The sequence below is a fragment of the Chelon labrosus genome, assembly GCF_963514085.1.
Source record: "Chelon labrosus genome assembly, chromosome: 13".
Lineage (NCBI taxonomy): Eukaryota > Metazoa > Chordata > Actinopteri > Mugiliformes > Mugilidae > Chelon > Chelon labrosus.
In genome coordinates this window covers 18605572-18623491 of record NC_140346.1, presented here as the reverse complement: position 1 = coordinate 18623491, position 17920 = coordinate 18605572, and the positions used below count along the sequence as shown (strand labels likewise).

The window sequence follows — 17920 nt, the reverse complement described above, 5'->3', positions numbered from 1 at the left end:
CTCACAGTCACAGGCAGCAACAAGTAGTCGTATCGCAAACACATGACACATTTCCATTCCATATCAATAAATTATACATAAAATAACATCTTTAACAAAACGTTAAAGATTGAGAGCCAACATAGAGATAGGGTTAGTCAACAGAAAAACAGAAACACAAATTACTAGTTGCGTAATGAAAAATAACTGATTATCATCAACAAAATAATCTAATCTTGGAGGAAGTTTGGTCAGCGAGTCTAAACAAACTAGAAGCAATCTTCATTACCTTAAAAAATTATCATACAGCATAAGATTTTTTTAAAATGTGATTGTGATTTGACTCTTTTTAAGTGGTTGTGTGAGCCTGTAACTATAGTTACTGTTTCATACTGTGAGTTTCATGTCAGTTACAGTCTGTGATTAAAACACTGAATTCTGAAGCGTAGCCCTTTGGTGCAAAGGAGCCACTTAGCTTAGCATTTAGGCAACCGAAAGGTTTCAAGCAAATCAGGTTTCACTAATTAATATGCAAATCCCATTCGATCAGCAGCTCTGCCTGGAGGAACCTGTGGTGTAAGGTGTTAAGTTTCAGCCATTAATTGTTCTTGAGCCTCCTTGGTAAAAGGGACGTGTCACAGAGCGAAAGAAGGACAATCACCACAGTAACAGGATAACACAACCCCATGAGAGAGGTGTTATTTCATTAGCATACATGTCATTAGTGTGCGTGAGTACTTCTGAATGAAGCTTTAGGTGTCCTGCTCACCTAAGGTCATTAAACAGCAGGACATCTATAGCATCTGTAACATCATAACTGCATAAATAAATACAAACAGTACTGAACTAGACCATTAGATGGAGATGGTGAGCTTTCCTGACGGTGACAAAACTCGCTGACAGAGCTGGCAATCTGCCATCAAACTCTCCTCAGCTCACACAGAGTATGCAGATAGGATTGAAGGGAGAATTACGCCAACAAATACACCTTAAAACTGTGCACTGTCTGGCTGCATTCGATAACATGCTGCTTTGGAAGCCGATTGTGTTATCAGTCAGCGGGTTTTGATGTCAGGCCGAGACGCAAGATGTGAAAAAGCGGGATAATGGATCTCAGCTTTGATCATAAGAAGACTTATTTTATGCTTTCATGACAACAATCTGACTTTTAATGTTCTCTAAAGTTTTAACCTAAGCCCTGTTAAGTTGCTGAGAGTTTGTTGAGAAAAAGTGCACCGGTGTGTGTGTGGACTGCGACTGTTTTGTTGTTGTTGGATTTTTTTTTTTCCTCTCACCAGCTTTCTTGATCCTCTTGCGTTCTTTGAGCTGGTAGGGTTTGTGGTCATGGGACAGAGGAATGGCATTGCCGTCTTTATCGCAAAGCACCCCGCGCGAGTCTCCAACGTTGGCCACCGTTAGCTCTTTATCAGACAGCAGCGCCACCAGACATGTCGTGCCTGTAAACAGAGAGAGGAAAAAGGGGGACAAGGTGGAAAAGGGAAGATGAGGTGGAATATATATATTACATCAAGATATTTCTCTCAGAACATCAAGAGTCAAACTTTTGTCGGGGAAGTATTCGCGGATCACCAGAGACCTTGTGATTCATCCTCAGGGGCCAAGCAATGCATCAAATAGTTGCTGAGATATTTTCGTCTGAGTTAAAGCACTGGAGCAACATTGGGACCAACACTGAAGTGCTAATGTGGCTAAAAAATTCTCACCCAGCTAGTTTTACTAAAAAAATATGTACTTTATTTTGCCATATCTCCAGATCACTCAAGATTCATTAGAAACTCCTGCTCTTCCAAAACACGCACACTTCCGTCCTGCACACACAAAGTGAAACACATGGAGTCATGTGCGAACAATGAAACAGCTATTTGAAGTAACTTTTCCTCCTTGTACCCCTTCCCAAAACCTTATTTTTTTTTTTTTTATTATTTCTTCCACTCCTTCCTCTCTTTGTTGAGCTTCCCAGCCAGGCAGAACAGAGTATGGACTTGGAATCTGAGGCCTATTGTGTGGGATCCAAAGTCCTGCAGAGAAAGAACAGATCTGCCTGTTTGACCATCTGCTCACACGGAGTAAAAAGAGAAAGAGAAGAGGGGAACAAAAAAAATAGGAGCTCTTACCAGGCAAGCATGGACCACCCGGACAGACAGACAGACAGACAGACAGACAGAGATAAGAAAGGGAAGAGGGAAGGGTGGTGTACAGAGAGAGTGATAAGGAAATGGGACATACAGTACAGTAGAGTACAGTAGAGCCACACCCGGGATTATAATGTAAAACCCGCCTCAGGATGTAGAGGAAAAAATAAAACAAAAGCAGCTTTAGCGTGATAATACGCACGACCTACTAACTTCCTAACCTTCCCTTTAAAGTTTCACATCTTGGTGCGAGGTTGACTGATTCACCGTTTATGTTCTGGCGCTTTGCGTTGAGCTGAATGATTTAAATCAGCAGAGTACGCCGCTTCGATTCAGCTCGGTTACTCTGTCCCGTGAAGTCAGCGAACGTCTCACGTTTAAGAAAAGGAGCGGCTCATTTTGTTTATATGATTTATTCCTATTTAGTTTTGCGTGAGTAAACTTGGTAAATGAGGAGAAAGAAGAGACTGACTGTAAGTATGACGAAGAACACCAGCCGGATGTAAAGATGAATGAAGGGGATATTGATGCCACTTAATTGTAAATGACTTTCTAAATCTTTTACACAGTTTGCAAAAAATCTATTTCTATTACCCTCACCATTGTATGCACCCTGAATCCTGCTCTTGGAGCCTATAGCTGCCGCTGCACTGTGCCACGCTGTCCAGCTAATTATCCTTATCTGGTTCCCATGGTGATAAGAGATAATGGACTGAGGTGCCTCGCTAGCACACCCTTCCCCAATTAGCCCGGCCATGCCAAGCACACACACTCAGCATTCCCCATTAAAACGGCACCGTGGCCCACATGCACCCTGTGCTCGTGCTAATTATTGGCTTAGCTCGTCCAGGCACATTTTCAAAACTCCAATAAGATTAACATCTCAGCCCCGGTTAGTCCCCCCACTCCAATTTGTATGAATCCATTAATTCACTCTCTCTCTCTCAGACTCCAGGCTCTGACAGACTCTGGGTTTGTGCTCTCGGCACATCTGGACAGTGTACGCGTCCGCGCAGCAGCAGGACACTTCCCATGGATTTGTGTTCCTGCCCAGGCTGCTTGGCATTTAGGTGAGAAATGTGAGGTCAGGACTGCCACCAGCCTGCTCATTGTCTCTTTTAAAGCCTTTCTAAAAACACTACCTGCCCATTAGTCCACCCACGGCTATTTTCCCCCCAGGGAGCTGCCATCCTGTCTCACCTGCCCTCCATTTATTTCCACTTATAACATTTATAGCAAGGCTATTTTAGGGTGTGCATCAATCTGAAAGTCTTATAATTTTTTAACAACACTGAATATTATGTCACTATAAAGCTTTTTACTATATCTGCTTTTCATAATGTATTTACATTTTATTCTAAATAAATATAGTGACTTCCTCAGGGTCATCCTCAACCTCTTTGGAGCCCTGTGCAAGATTTGGCTTTATGTTTGTATGAGGATTTGAACCACTGATTCATCCTCCTTTTATAATTTGCATGCAGGCAAAACAGGAGGAGAGATAATTATTCGATCATAAATTACAGATACTTTGATTTGACAGAACAATTGATCTAATTATCGCTTCTAATTATGCAAGACCGTTGTGGCAACTGACAAAATCAATCTCATGGGTGAGGAAGTGGTTTAAGAGAGGACTCTCCCGACTTAGCACTGCGCTCCTATTACCCTGTGGGCTTCATGTCTCAAAAAAAGATCAAAATCGATGCGGTCAAATGTAAAATCCTTTTTCAAATAATGTGGGTAGTTGGATCAAAGATAGTCAAAGTCAAAACTGAGTGCCTCCATTACCCACAATGCAGTTCAACCACCAACACTTTCAGGAGATCTGGGTGGGTTGTGCTCCTAGCGACAAATGTAGCCTCAAGCCGTTGGAGATAATGAGGGGCCTGCATAGATTTGGTAAACTCACTTCTATCCAACTCCACACTCAGATTTATTCCTTCTCTAGCGTGTAGTCCTCTGTCCCGTCCTACGCTGCCATAACTGACACTGAAGACACACTAGAGGCTATTTATCAAACTTGGAGTAGCTCCCTCTGGACCCACGAATAACTTTCCACGACTTGAAAGTTGGCTGAGTTAACCTTTAATGTAATCAATCTCTAGGTTTTTTTTTTCCCCTCCTCACACGTTCAACGGGGTACAAAAAAAAAAAAAAATCAATAAACAAAAAAATCAATAAAAAGCTTTGTGCCTCGAGGCCATACACACTTTAACAACTTTTATTGAGATTCAGTGCCAATCTTGAGTCTCGAAACGTTACGTTTAAACAAATCTTTACGTTTTCTCCTGTTAGTAAATGCATCTAAAGGTCCTGCATTCATGCCACAAACAGGAACGGCTTTAAAAAAAAAAATTTAAAAAAATCCTCCACGGTGAGTTCAGGGAACTGAGTCACTGGAAATTTAAAAGTCAGCTTCCAAAAACCCACTGCAACGATGAGCTGAGCGTTATATAAAACAGTAGCTGTCATATCTGTGATGTCAGATGCTGTCATACGCGTTTAATCAACTTCATGATCGCGCCCCAAGCTGCACACACCCCAGCACACTTTTGTCTACACTAAACAATAATACGACTTTATAAAGCTGCATATTATCTTCATTCATTTAATCATCTTCTGTAACTGCTTGTCCCGGAGCCTGTCATCGAGCGAGAGGCGGGGTACGCCCTGGACGGATCGCAAGCCAATTTGGAATCACCAAGTAACCTAATGAGCAATGTCTTTGGACAGCAAACTCCTCACAGAAAGGCCCCAGTCAGCCTGGACTCGAACCCGGAACCTTCTTGCTGTGAGGCATCAGCGCTAACCACGACGCCACTGTGCCGTCCTGCATATTATATAGTCATATCATACATGTTCTGACCACATATGCTAGGACTAGTATCAATATGATACGATCAAGTCACTAATTGACTGCTATCATCATCTATATAAAGACCCATGGACTTTCAGTTATTTATTTTACATCTAAACATCCCTTTCCTGTGCACATCAGAAACCTGCAACACCTCATTGAAACCTTTTCTTTAAACACAGCGACGTTCGGCCTGTGAACAACAGAGAGACCCGCACAAGAAACACCAGCCACCAGTTTCAATCAAAACTACAAAAGATCTAATATGATAGCATGTAAAGGTTGAAACAATAGTCTGATTACAGTTGGCCTACATAATTGGGATTCTGAGACTGAAGGGTTTAAACAAACCGCAGCAAACATACTTGGTTTGAGCAAACATTTACTTGAAGGGGAGTGGAATGTGTAAAGCTTTTTAAAGAAAGCCCAACACAAGAAAGAAAAATCCAAACGAACGTCAACATCACTGGGGTCAAAACACTCAAATGAAAGAAACAATAGACAGCGATGCCATTCAGCTAAATATAATTAGAAATTTAATATAAATGCTAAGCTTAGAAATGCAAAAAGACCGGAGCTTTGCTATGAAGAGAGTTTATATATTACTGGGCAAAGACATACTCTCTGCTACTTTACTCAGGTAGAAATATTTCCCTCTTTTCTACAGATATTTCATTTGTAAAATAAATGTCTTGTGGTGTGGCATTTCAGTCAGAAATGATGCCACGTGTGTTCATATTACAGTGTGTCTCTGCATGTGTCTGCACTGTTTTAGGTCTCCTGTGTACAAAAAAAAATCTTGTAGTGCACGTTACATTTAATTCCTGCTTTGTAGAAAAAAAATCTATTTAGGTATACTTTTGTCTTCCTAAAAAAAGACATGGTGGATAAAATATTTCTGCACAGATTTTTATTAACCAATATTGCATTCACAAGCTCTTAAGATAACCTTACGGGAAGTAATCTTTTGCCTCTTCATTGTGGCCATGTGCTGTAGAAAGAGTTGCGTTGTGTTGTGAGACTTATGCATGGTAACATAACAAAAACGTCTATATTTGCTATCAGGTTTAGGTTGTTCACGTTTCTAATTTCCTTTACTAATTACTCATTGAAAAATTCTTTCTCTGCGTTTGACCCATCCGGAGAGCATGGGTGGGTTAGGTGCTTGCACAAGGTATCTTAATGGATGTCAACCTGTGATCTTAAGCTGCTTTTCTTACCACTAGGCCTCAGTTGCCATGTGTATAATGTCAATAAGTCAAGTTGTGTCCTAAAGTTTTCACTTTTCAAGCTGTTCTGACTTGAAAAGTGACAATTTGTCAGATAATTCCAACATCACATGAATACACTACTATCTCGTCATATCCAAATCCTAACCTAAAGCACATTTTAATTCTTAAAACAGATTTCTTACACGAGATGATAAACTGTCAGCAAGCTCTCCGTGTTGCTGTCTGACTACTGATTACTCAACTAATGTCCTACTGTACACGTGTGTGGCTGCAAACACGTCACACAGCTACATAAAGGTTAGCACAAGCAGAACACCACACCGCATTAAGGGGACTGTTTCCATAATAGACTCTAAGCTCCTGGGCATTGCATCAAAGTCCCATCTCCCTTATCTTTCTTTCAAGCGCTTATGTTTGCTGATAAACAAGAGAGGGATGAACGAACAGGGGGATAAATCTGATACGCCGTTGTCCCGGGGACAGGCCGCTGAATTGAGAGTGTTTCTCTCTATTCTCCCTCACTCTCCCGTCCCCGCCAGCTTAATTTAGACCCCGATTACTACAGAAAGCAGGGAGCTGTGCACCTAAACGATGCGATTGTTCAATCCGATACAGGGACAAGAATGCACAACAATTACCCGATCAGCAGATCCCCCCCCTGAGACGCTGACAAGAAAGGCAGAACAAATACTGCAGCAAATTCAATCTCTGAATGTCTAATGCTTGGACCTAGACGACACTAGAGCTTTTTTTTTTTTTTTATTGTTGTCAGGATTGACTGTGCATAAGCTCTGTGTCGATTCATCTTGCCGTGTCCAAAAGAGGGATGGTGGAAATATAGCGCAGAAAGAGAAAGATAAGGACAGATGGGGAGTGTAAAGTGTCTCAGGAGCCTGCACGCAACAAGTAATGAAGCTTAAGGACAGTAGAAGGCAGAGGGATCAGAGAAAGAGATTTACTTGGTGGCCGTTTTGGGAGCAACATATATCAGAAAGTGGATGCTTATCTGCAGCTGGGGAGACAGCAAAGGAGAGGAGGATAAGGTCAAGAGAGGATGAAGAGGGTGGAACAAAAGGTAATGCCGCTGTAGCACATCAACAACGGCATAATCAGACATCACCTCCAGGATGGGCGCTCGGAGGCTGCAGATTTCAGTTCTCCTTTTTAACAGTCAGTACCATATGACCCATCAGTCTCATGAGGATGTGAGTCCTTTTCAATAGCTCTTTTATACCAGTAACCGCTGTCTCACTTTCATGCGAGTCACATGCTAGCTTTTGGTGAATTTCATTTCTTGAGATGAATAACAGTATTTTACAGCTTGGGTCTAATTTCCCATAATTGTCACAATCATTTCTGCCACGATAACAATGAACTGACCACAGCAAACGCTGAGATCTGAGAACACAGAGACATGAAGATGATTTCCAAAAAACTCTTGGGACAAACCAAGCCGACGTTAAAAAACTACCAACAACAAAGGTCGACCGTGACGGGTTCCCGACAAAAAGGTTGCACTTGAACACACCGCAAAGACGACAGCCAACACCCAGCTGGCACGTACAGTGTGAGTCAATGTGAAAGGAAATAACTTTTCAAACTGGTGGCAAGTAGTCTGCGTTTGTCATTAAAACGGGGAAACCAGAAGAGCTACTAGTAGCTGGGAGGCTAGGAAGTTAGCTTTCTAGATGATCTCGTTTTGCGAAAATATCCAAAAAACAATCTGCAAGTTTCCTCAATCTCCTCACATGCCCCCGCACTAGTCTAGATCCACAGATGCTCGCAGACACTGGCCAGCAACCTATTGTTACTTGGTGTTTCACGGCCTTTAAAGCACATCTGCGAGGTTAGTCAGTAAACTGTTGGATGTTTACAATTAACAGTTTGGGCGATAATCTTTGAGAGTTTGTTTGTTTAAATTGTACGACTGCCTGACCACCAGTTTTCTTTCCGATTTGGCCATCTTCCAACATCTTTGCAATTCATTTGGTGTGATAATCATCTACACATCAACCCCAAACTTTGAAGCTAAAATCCAGTCTGTTCAAACCCAGAATTTCCCTTTCATTAGTTGCTATGTAAACCAAAACCTATTTGCTTTTGCGACTCCTTTTCTCCTGTGTTTACTCACTCAACTGAGAGGGTTAGTTCAATCAGGGCACTGGAAGGAAAACTGACCTTTCCCACAGGCTTCATTCTTGAGGTTGCAGTTAGTCCATGTAATCATCGTATAATCTATATTTAAACTCCCTCACCTTCGGGTTCAATAAGCCAATAACGACTCAGTCTCAAGTACAAACACATTTTTCGCCTCCTCTAATATCTCATGCTCATGCTAATGTATGATACTGATGTAGGATCGTTTTCCGCCACCAAGGTAGATCTGGATCATCTTTGTGTCCAACTTCTCAGTCTCTTTCCCAACTTTTCCTCAGCCCTTACCTTTTATCGTTTTCCCTTCCTTTGACCTGTTGTACTGGTCTCACATTCCTCTCAACCGTACGTCTCTTACCAGTAAAATTACCCCCTTGCATACATGCATTCTTCCCTCTGACCCTTCTCCTACCCCTTTCACTCCATCACTCTCTCTCTCTCTCTGTCTGTACAACCCTCCAGAGATAATTACTACAAGCCTTGTGAAGATCAACTTGTATTTAAACAGCTGAATAAGCAAGGCCTTGGGCTGCTGACAGTCACTATTCAACCACCGTCAAGGGAAACAGTGGAGTAGAAAATAATAGTATGCGTGCAGCATTATAGAGGGAATTTAAAAACATTGCTGCAAACAACTCGGAGCCATTCTCACTGTGCCTCCAGTAATGAGAAACACCCGTGGCTTGAATCTATCTGTGTGCATTCTAGTTTAATGGTCAAAGCCAACAGACTGTGTGCACTCATACCTATATATCATCGCTAATTAATGAAGCGGTGTAGCACCTAGACAGACAAAGCCATTGTGGGCAATCGCATGCACGAATACATTATTCATAAAATGCATTTTTAAAGGCAGGTGCGGCGCTTAACAAATACACACCTGCTTCGTTGTAATTGGCAGAAAGCTTGTCCAGCATTTCTCTGTCCAGCGTCAGTATCTGCTGCTCCAGGATGGAAGGATAGGAGAGGCTGACTCTCTCCTTTTTTTCATCTTTCTCCTTGTCTTTTTCTCGGTCTCGCTCTTTCTCGCGTTCATAGGTCAGTAGCTGCTGGCGCAGAGCCTCTGGCAGGTGGGCCTTAGCAAAGTCAGCAGCAGCCTGATAATGAAGAGCAGAGGGAGACAGATAAAGAATTAGATTGTGGCAGGGAAAAAAAATAAATCATTTGGTCAAAAACACAGAGACGTGACGTATATTTGGACGTGTTCCACATGCTGATAAGTGTACTCGTGTCCAAGCAATGGCAATAGACATATAACACCTGTGTCTATATTTCCAGTGGAAACATCACATCAAACAAACACTTGACATGTTAGCAAATACATCAACTCACAATCTTAATGAGAGTTAGATAAGCTTGGCATAAACACTGGAATCAACAAAAACTAGTCTCGCTTTTCCCATAAGTAAACACAAATCTGCCAAACAGGGCCTCTTAAGGTCACAAAGGAGCATGTTATGTATCGTGCTCGTTTAATCCTTACGAATCCGAGAATGTAATGTAAAAATGTCATGCAGTGGACCTGTGGCCTGATATGTGCTGGAACTATTTCTTGACTGGGCCAGCAGCTCCCTGGAGTCTTGTTATCACCTTGAGGTTGCCAGGCAGCCGGCAGCAAGAAAGTGAACAGGCTTATCTCCCAGAATATTCCCCCGAATAAAAACTTGTATTTTTGACAAATAATTACAGGAACTATACATATGCGCACAAGCGGTATTTGGCAGCAAGCTACAGAAGCAGTAACCTCCATGTCCTTTCTGCCTTGCTGAAGCTGATAAATCACAGATTACACAAAGATAAAGAAAGGGAATGTGAGAGAAACTGTGTCCTTAGCTCTGCCTAGTTAACTAAAGCATAATACAGACCTTTAATTCCTAAAGTTTTCTTCCAGTTCGGCTGCAAATACCCTCAACTTAAAGCCCAAAGTCTGCCCTTTAAATCCATACTCATTTTATAACTACAACTTGAATAAGTTTTGATAAACAGCAAACATGGACTAAACTAAGACAAAGAAAGTAAAAGTGCATCGCCAATCAAACGCACCCAAGCTCATGCTGTGGGACAGAGCTGAGCTAGAGAAACTGTATCCTCACCTCTACCCATTTTACTCCAAGGATAACACCAGCTAAACAGTTTTTTTTTTTTTTTTACACATTCCCGCTGCTGGTTCAGAGAAAATAATGCCCGCCCCGCCTCCTCAGCTTTCAGGGCGCACAGAAGACTAGCCAGACCGAGGTCATCCGGTACAATTGTCAGATAATATACTGCTGACACTTCACTGATCTGCATCATCGCGGAGTCTTATTTTTCATGTGGTTTTCACTTTGCGGAGAGTCGAACACCTGCAATGATTTAAAAAAAAAAAAAAAAAAGAAGAAAGAAAAAAAAAAAGAGCAATGGACTGAGAAAACAGTGAGCTATTCCAAAGGAGACAAAGTTTGCAATTTCCTGGCACTGAGTATAATGATTTGAGGTCATATGACAGATACCCACAGATGAACTCTATGTCTCAAGTGCTCATACGCTGTCCCCATTTAGAGCTGCTCTCTCCCATCTATACCTCCCTCTCCATCTATAGCCCATTCTGCTCTGGGAAATTGCTTTCAAGGACTCAGATAACCCCTGTCTCCTCTGCGTTTTCTCTACACATGAAAACAATCAGTCGAATCCTCTCTTGTTGTATCTTGTCGTCGTTGTTGAAACTTTCCACTGCGAGTTCTGTAAATCTTCCACTATCCTCTCCGATGAAACCCAAACAGTCACAATGTTTTTCTCCTTCATGGCTGCGCATAGCTTTGTCTTTATTTTTCTCTCATTTCTGACCGTCCCCCTTCGCTCTGCTCCCATGGTGATGCTCAGTCAAAAATCACCGCGGGTCCTTTCCACATCCTTTTGTCCTCTCTCTCTCTCGTCTGAGAACAATCACCGTTGACATACTTTCATTTTGCGGTTACCATGCAGGCAGCAGGACACACAAACCAGGTTCAAAGGTCATGAATAGAACAAGAAGTCTTTTGTCTGCTTAGGTTATACTGTGCTAAATGTCTACCTCCAGGTCCTTAACATAGCACTGGGGTCAGAAAGCGTTTCTCCAGCTACAGTTCTTTTAACGGTATGACTGCACATGTCGAACCCGAGTCTTGACTATCTGATCATCCAACCTGCTGGCTCATTTAACACCAGCTTAGAGGATGAAAGGGAGGAAGGGCAGATGAGGGAGGGATTGCGGGGATGAACACTGCAGAACAGAGGGATAAAGACAAGGATCAAGGAAAGCAAAACATGTGGGAACAAAATGAAGGATGAGATTAGCAAAAGTGCATAAAGAAGGAATGCTGATTGTTATTGTAGCTGGAAGGCTGAAGGGGGAAGAGAAGGGTCAGGAAGTAAAATTCTTTCTTACCCAAAGGAGAGCAGTCAAATGTGAACTGAAACTAAAGACTGGATGGAGAGTTGATGAAGATGATGACTTAATATGTTTGAGGGGAAACACAAAGAACTGAAAATTGAGTTGAAGGCCTGTTCGAGAGAGAAAAGTCCCACAACACAGAGAGCTTCCTTTAAATTGTGTATTGTTTACACACTAAATTTACTTATGACAACCAAGTGTTGCCCAGCGAAACTGTGTGAAACACACGGCAGGATGTGAACAGCAACACTTGCGTGCTCCAGAGGACCATCCTTTATGTGTCCTTGTGTACAATCCTCAATCTAACCTCACAGTTTATCTTAAATTACAGTATTACTATGGCAGAGTACGTGCGGACTGTCTATCGGATTGGATGACTGTTTCTTTTTCAGATGTTTTTTCAGATTTATTAACACCAGATGATACGGCCATATGCTCCACAGTGTTTTCCACTGTTAATCTCTCCTTGTTTAGGTCACACATTTTTGGTTTTCCGGCGACCTAGCGGTTAATCTGCACTGCAAGACTTTCTTTCATGGTTCGATTGCTTTGTTGCACGTCGTACTCGTTGCACCTTTTTCCTGTTTCTTTCTAGCCATCAAAATGCAGGCAAAGTGCCAAAAACATCTTGAGAAAAAAGGAAAAAACGAGTGCAATGAGGATCAATAATAAAAAAAAGTAGTTGTATGGCCCATAATTCAATGCAATGGGCTGAAAAGACTCTTACGAGCTGAGGGAAACTGCGGTATTGAGTGTTTGAATTATCTGCGAGCTAGTCTGAGTGACTCATTTCCCATTATACATAAAGTCAAGAGCGGTGGTATTACACACTAAAAGAAAAGTTAGGATCCTTGATTATAATCTGGGATTGATCAGATGGTGGCAATGAATAAAATAATATGTAATTTGTATAAATATGAACTACCACAGTTGTGCTTTTATTAGAGGAAGCAACTCAAATTTCCCTCATCAATAATGCATCACTGATTATTTAGTTTATTAATTTTAACAAATGTGAAGGTCTAAACCAAAACATGCACTTTAAGAAACTGGTAATAGCCGATGTTTGCTTGATAACGTACTTCAAGAACCGATTTTTCATTATAATCCGTTTTATTCACTTATAATTTAAGATTTTAAGAGAAAATTATTACTGTGATTCCCAGTCCCAACACAGGAGACTTGGCAATCAGTCATGGCAGTACAGAAGCATCACATTGAGCTCTCCTTCACACCAGACTTCACTTGCAGCACACATGCAAGCACAAACCTGTATGTGCACACAGGCAATACACGCGCACACACCTTCCTATCTCAACAGGACCACCTACACACTTTGCATCATCTACCCTGTTACCCAAACACTCCCCGCTGACAACTATTACTGTGAGCCACTCAGACGCACAGTCCACCAGAAATAGTCAGGCCTTCTAAACATTTCCATCCATCATATCGCAAGGCCAGCAGAAACGAGAGAAGTCACCCAAGTTTTCCCTTTTAGAATCGCCCCAAGGGAGTTTCATAAACCAGGTAGAGAAATCTCTTTCTGCGTCCCTGACAGATAAAGCAGGCAGATGGAGAGAAGAAGAAAAAAGGGAACGGAGGGAGAGAGAGAGAGAGAGAGACCGAGGAGGGCAGTAAGAACCATTCATTAGCATCACTCAAGCACATCATTAAAGAGAGAAAGAAAGAGATCCTGGTTTAAAGACAGAGCCTGGGATAAGTGACTGAACTATCAAAGCAATGAAATACAGAGAAAGCAGTGGATACTAGGGACTGTGGAGAAAAGGCACATCATGATATTCCACTTTGTTGTTTTCACTTTAAAATGTACACGTTTGAAACTACAATTGAAAAATACTAAAGAGACGAGACTGACGCAATTGCTGTTGGCGAACGTTGACACTAGACGTTCCATCGTCTCCGGATTTTCAGACGATTCAGCATGTTGAAAGCTGAAGCTGAACATTTTCACAACGATATGATCATCTAGGATGAATAAACTGTGGATGAACTGATCAGCACGATTCAGGAGAGGCTAGCTCTGTAAAACAATTTGTAGCTCTTCCTTGCGTCCTAGCCTCCCAGCTAATCCCAACTCTTCCTGTTGCTTCTTTTCAATCAGGCAGTGGAACATTTGGACCAGCTGGCCACCGGCCCTACTCTTTGTGGTGCGTTCAAGTGCAACATTTTGACCCAGACACAGGTGACTTGAGGTGACGCCAAAATCGGCCTTCATCGCGGGTTGCCCTCTGATGTGTTATATGTGATATTTTAAGTGTATCTGCACCTTAAGAGAGCATGAACACGAAGGCCTTACTTCCCACCGCAGCTTTGTATGCGTGATAAAAGAGTTGTGAGTGGGATCTGGTAGAATATTATCTTTAAATGAGATAAACAAACATACAAGCCAACGCAGAACACACAAACTTTAGCTCATAAAAACACCAACACTATTTCAACCCATGATTCATTAAGTTGTGGTTTCAGATCTCAGTCAAAAATTCCTTTAAGGGCCCTAAAAAATGTAAATTTAGACATTTACGACTGTGTGACAACTGGAATTAATACTCAATGTGTTGAGGAAGACAACAACAACAGCTACTACATGGACCTTGTGGTAAGAATGTTTTGAAACTGCCTTTTAGAAGTTGCTTTAAAATACTTTAAATCCTTCTAACACACTTGGGAGTGGAATAGTTGTGACTGCCAGTAAAATTTTGACCTTGTGAGTAAAAACAAAAAGTAGTACCATTCATACGGTCACGTCCACCACTCTATAGCTTTCTCCAGTCGAGTTTTGGAAAGAATGCTAGATCAAGCTCGCTCTGCAGGGGATGTGAGATGTGGTCCACACAAACAGTTAATCACTTTTAATATTTGTCTTCGGGAACCAATCAATAAGCTCTTGAGAGAAAAACTATTACTTCTAACGGAGTATTATGGCCCAGTGACTTCCTGTGCAGCCTGAGTCTGGAGCCAGATTGGAACTGTTTTTGTGGCCTTGAAAAAACCCCCTTGTGCACAACACACAAATTTTACCCAGACTTCTCAAAACTATTTCGCTCTTCCAGCCATTAAATCTCACCCAAAACCCACAACAAACATTTTGAGCGCAGATGGGCTCGGAGAGTGAGAGATTGAGCGATGGAGGGATGGGGAGGGGCGCCGACGCTGGTACCGTGAACTTCAACTCTCCTTTAGCGAGAGACAAAACAAATAGATAGACAAACACAATGTCACTGCTGGAGTTCAAGAAACATAAAAAATAAAAATAAAACACTCTCAGGAGCATATTCAAATACCTGTCACGTCTCCGAGGGTCAGTAGTGTGCTGCATGGCTGACGGTGTAAAGAGGACAGAAACGGCTTCAGTAAAGTGAAGGAGGATTTCACGGGGGAGGGTTATAAAAGAGGAAAAGGACGAGAAAGTCGAACAGAAGTCCATTAACGGTGGCTGTAAATGCTTCAGTGCCTCCAGCGTCTTCAGAGAAGGAAGGAGTGAGATCGACACGAGATACACCTTCTTGGCTAAACACCGTCTTTTTCTCTCTGGCTGTTAAAGAATGAGAAGTGTAACACTGGTGTGATGTGAACATCTGGTAGCCATGGTTACAGCTGCAAAGGGGCCCCCCGACTGTCTCAACATCTGGCCCACCTCTGGCCCAGTCTCAGTGGAAGTCCTCTCAAACTTGAATCAATACACAAAGACCTGCTCCCGGGGACGGCAGGCTGCTGGCTGCTGGCTCGTTCCGTTTCCAATAAAGCAGATTTTACTGCAAAGGTGACCGTCCGGCAGTTCCAAATCTAGCACTTCGAACACACACCCAGACAGGTACACCCTCGCAAACAGAGACGTATCTCGCTCATAAAGTGAAGGCAACTATTACGGGGGCGATTCGCATTCAGGAAGTGAACAGACTCATCCGTCAGCCTCTCCGCTCGCGGTGAACACGTCTTGGAAAAAGACTTTAATGTGCGTCCTTCCTGTAACAGCCGGGTCCATTAGAGGAGGTGAAACTCTTATTAAATCTAAACAGCGTATGAGATGGGAGGCCATCTGGTTGATCCATAACTTCCTATAGCCCAACCTGGTAGTAGGTGAGTGCCTGTGACCTGGTTACGGGCTCGAAAATAGACTAATGTTTAGTTTATAGAAAAGAGACTCAGCATCATCTATAAAACTCAGTGTTGCCAGAACCATGACTCATAAAACTGTTGAAGCATGGAGAGAAGTCAACGGCTTGTGTTACAACCTGACTGATACAGGATATGTGGACGATAATGATATTTAAAAAAAAAATAAAAAAAAGGCTTACAATTGCTCTTTGTCTCAGTTTCAATATGTTATAATTAACTATATCCTTCCATTTGAAAAGCATGGACTATCTTTCCAAACAGCATCCACTTCAACAGGGTTACTTACGCGAGCGCAGCCCTGCTACGTCCACTAGCACTTCGCTGTCAGCTATAAAACTATGACCACTAAGTGAATCGCTTTAACAAGGACGAGGATTTATTGTTTTGGTTTAGTAAAACACTGTTTAACTAGAGGTGATTTTACAATTTGAACCATATTACAAGTTTGTCAGTCGTCTATAAAAGCACTCAAACTTTTAAGTGCCTGTTTGACTGACTGGCGACAGGACTGGAATGAATTCAAGTTAATCAACAGTTCAACAGACAGAGAGCAGCCTGGTTTGATTTCAGCGGAGGACCTTTGTTGCATGTCATCTTCTCTCGCCTCTTTGTCTGCCAGCTCTCCTCTGTCCATATGCCACTCCACTGCTGTGCTGCGAAATGAATGACCTAGCCACACGGCAAAAAAAAAATAAAAAATACGTGACAGGCATTTCACGAGCTTACCATGAAATGGACACTCGACACACCCACTGTGATGAGTTCAGCCAGCTTGAATGAATTACCTGAAACATGTCCTGTTCATGTCATCTCTGTCAATATATCAGCTCACAAAAGATGCTCACACCTCTCCAGCATGGCAGCAAATAACATTCATCTTCTTGCAGCATACAACTCGCACCACACGCTGCACAAACACACAAACAGCTGCCACAGTGTAAATGTAGAATCTATGAAATATAATGCCAGCTGCTAAGCACTATAGCCTTGTAATTTCTTGTGTAAAAGACGTGGATCAACATGGATTTGAATGCTAAGCAGCCGTAGCACAAAGGTAGCCTGGTGTTGTGTGTGCATGAGTGCGCAGGTGCCGGCGCCAGCGCTCATGCGTATGTGTCGCGGGCGGATAGACAGAAGCACTTATTACCTTTGGCCCGGGCGCTCCACACGTCAAACGCCTGTCACACAGAGCGAACGGGTGGCAATTAGAATAACTCCAGCTGAACATAAATCAGCACAGGCCGTAAACACCGAGGTGAGGGTGTGAGAGTGATGGAAGCACGGAATGAAATGAGGAGGTGAGAGGAAGGGAGCAGAGGTGATAAAACCATTTTAGGTGCGCGTTCAGGTGAGGAGAATGAGCCGCATGACAGAGGAAAAAGATGGAGAGCGGAAGAATGAGAATCAGTGGCAGCGTCTCGGAGGTGTGGGACTGATTAAAAAACACACAACGCATTTCATTTCTGCGCAGTATAATGACTTATTGTTTTGCTAAGCTCAGAGTCCTTTCATTCAACATTAAACTAAAGCATATAAAGAAGGCTTGACTGGACGCAAGTTAGGTTTAATAAGCGTGGACGACAACAACAGAAATAATTGGATCGGTAAAGACAGGTTTTTTTCAGTAACACTTCAGCTACGATTGTCAGCAGGTAGCGTTTCTGCGCTGTGATTCCAGCACAGACACCACCTACAGCAACTCTATTATAACAGCAACATCCGCACACCATCCCACGCCTTTACTACTGCTGCAAGAAAACAAAAGATGATTCTGAATAAACATTAGACATTCCTACGACATTACAGCGAAAGCAAGACTTCCCGTGAGTCTCTTTTTCCAAGACTCTTTAGGAAACTCCAATCATATTAGCTGAAGGGAGTTAACGGAGTTGCAAGGTCAACATTTTCACCCGCACAGGTGAATTTTTTTTCTTTTAGGCAGGGAAAATGCGTTATTGATTGTTTAGTGCAAGCGAAGGCATTATGTCTCATC

At 42.4% G+C, this 17920-nt stretch overlaps 1 protein-coding gene across 1 annotated transcript in view; it reads right to left on the bottom strand.

Annotated features, from left to right (window-relative positions):
• Nucleotides 1–17920, bottom strand: part of ppm1lb (protein phosphatase, Mg2+/Mn2+ dependent, 1Lb) — a 42328-nt gene that overhangs the window by 3386 nt on the left and 21022 nt on the right. Inside the window, exons 2-3 of the mRNA XM_084558388.1 lie at nt 9259–9475; nt 1275–1436 (exon numbers count right to left, since the gene is read on the bottom strand). Of these exons, the coding sequence (XP_084414514.1) occupies nt 1275–1436; nt 9259–9475 (379 nt within the window). The remainder of the gene's footprint in view (nt 1–1274; nt 1437–9258; nt 9476–17920) is intronic.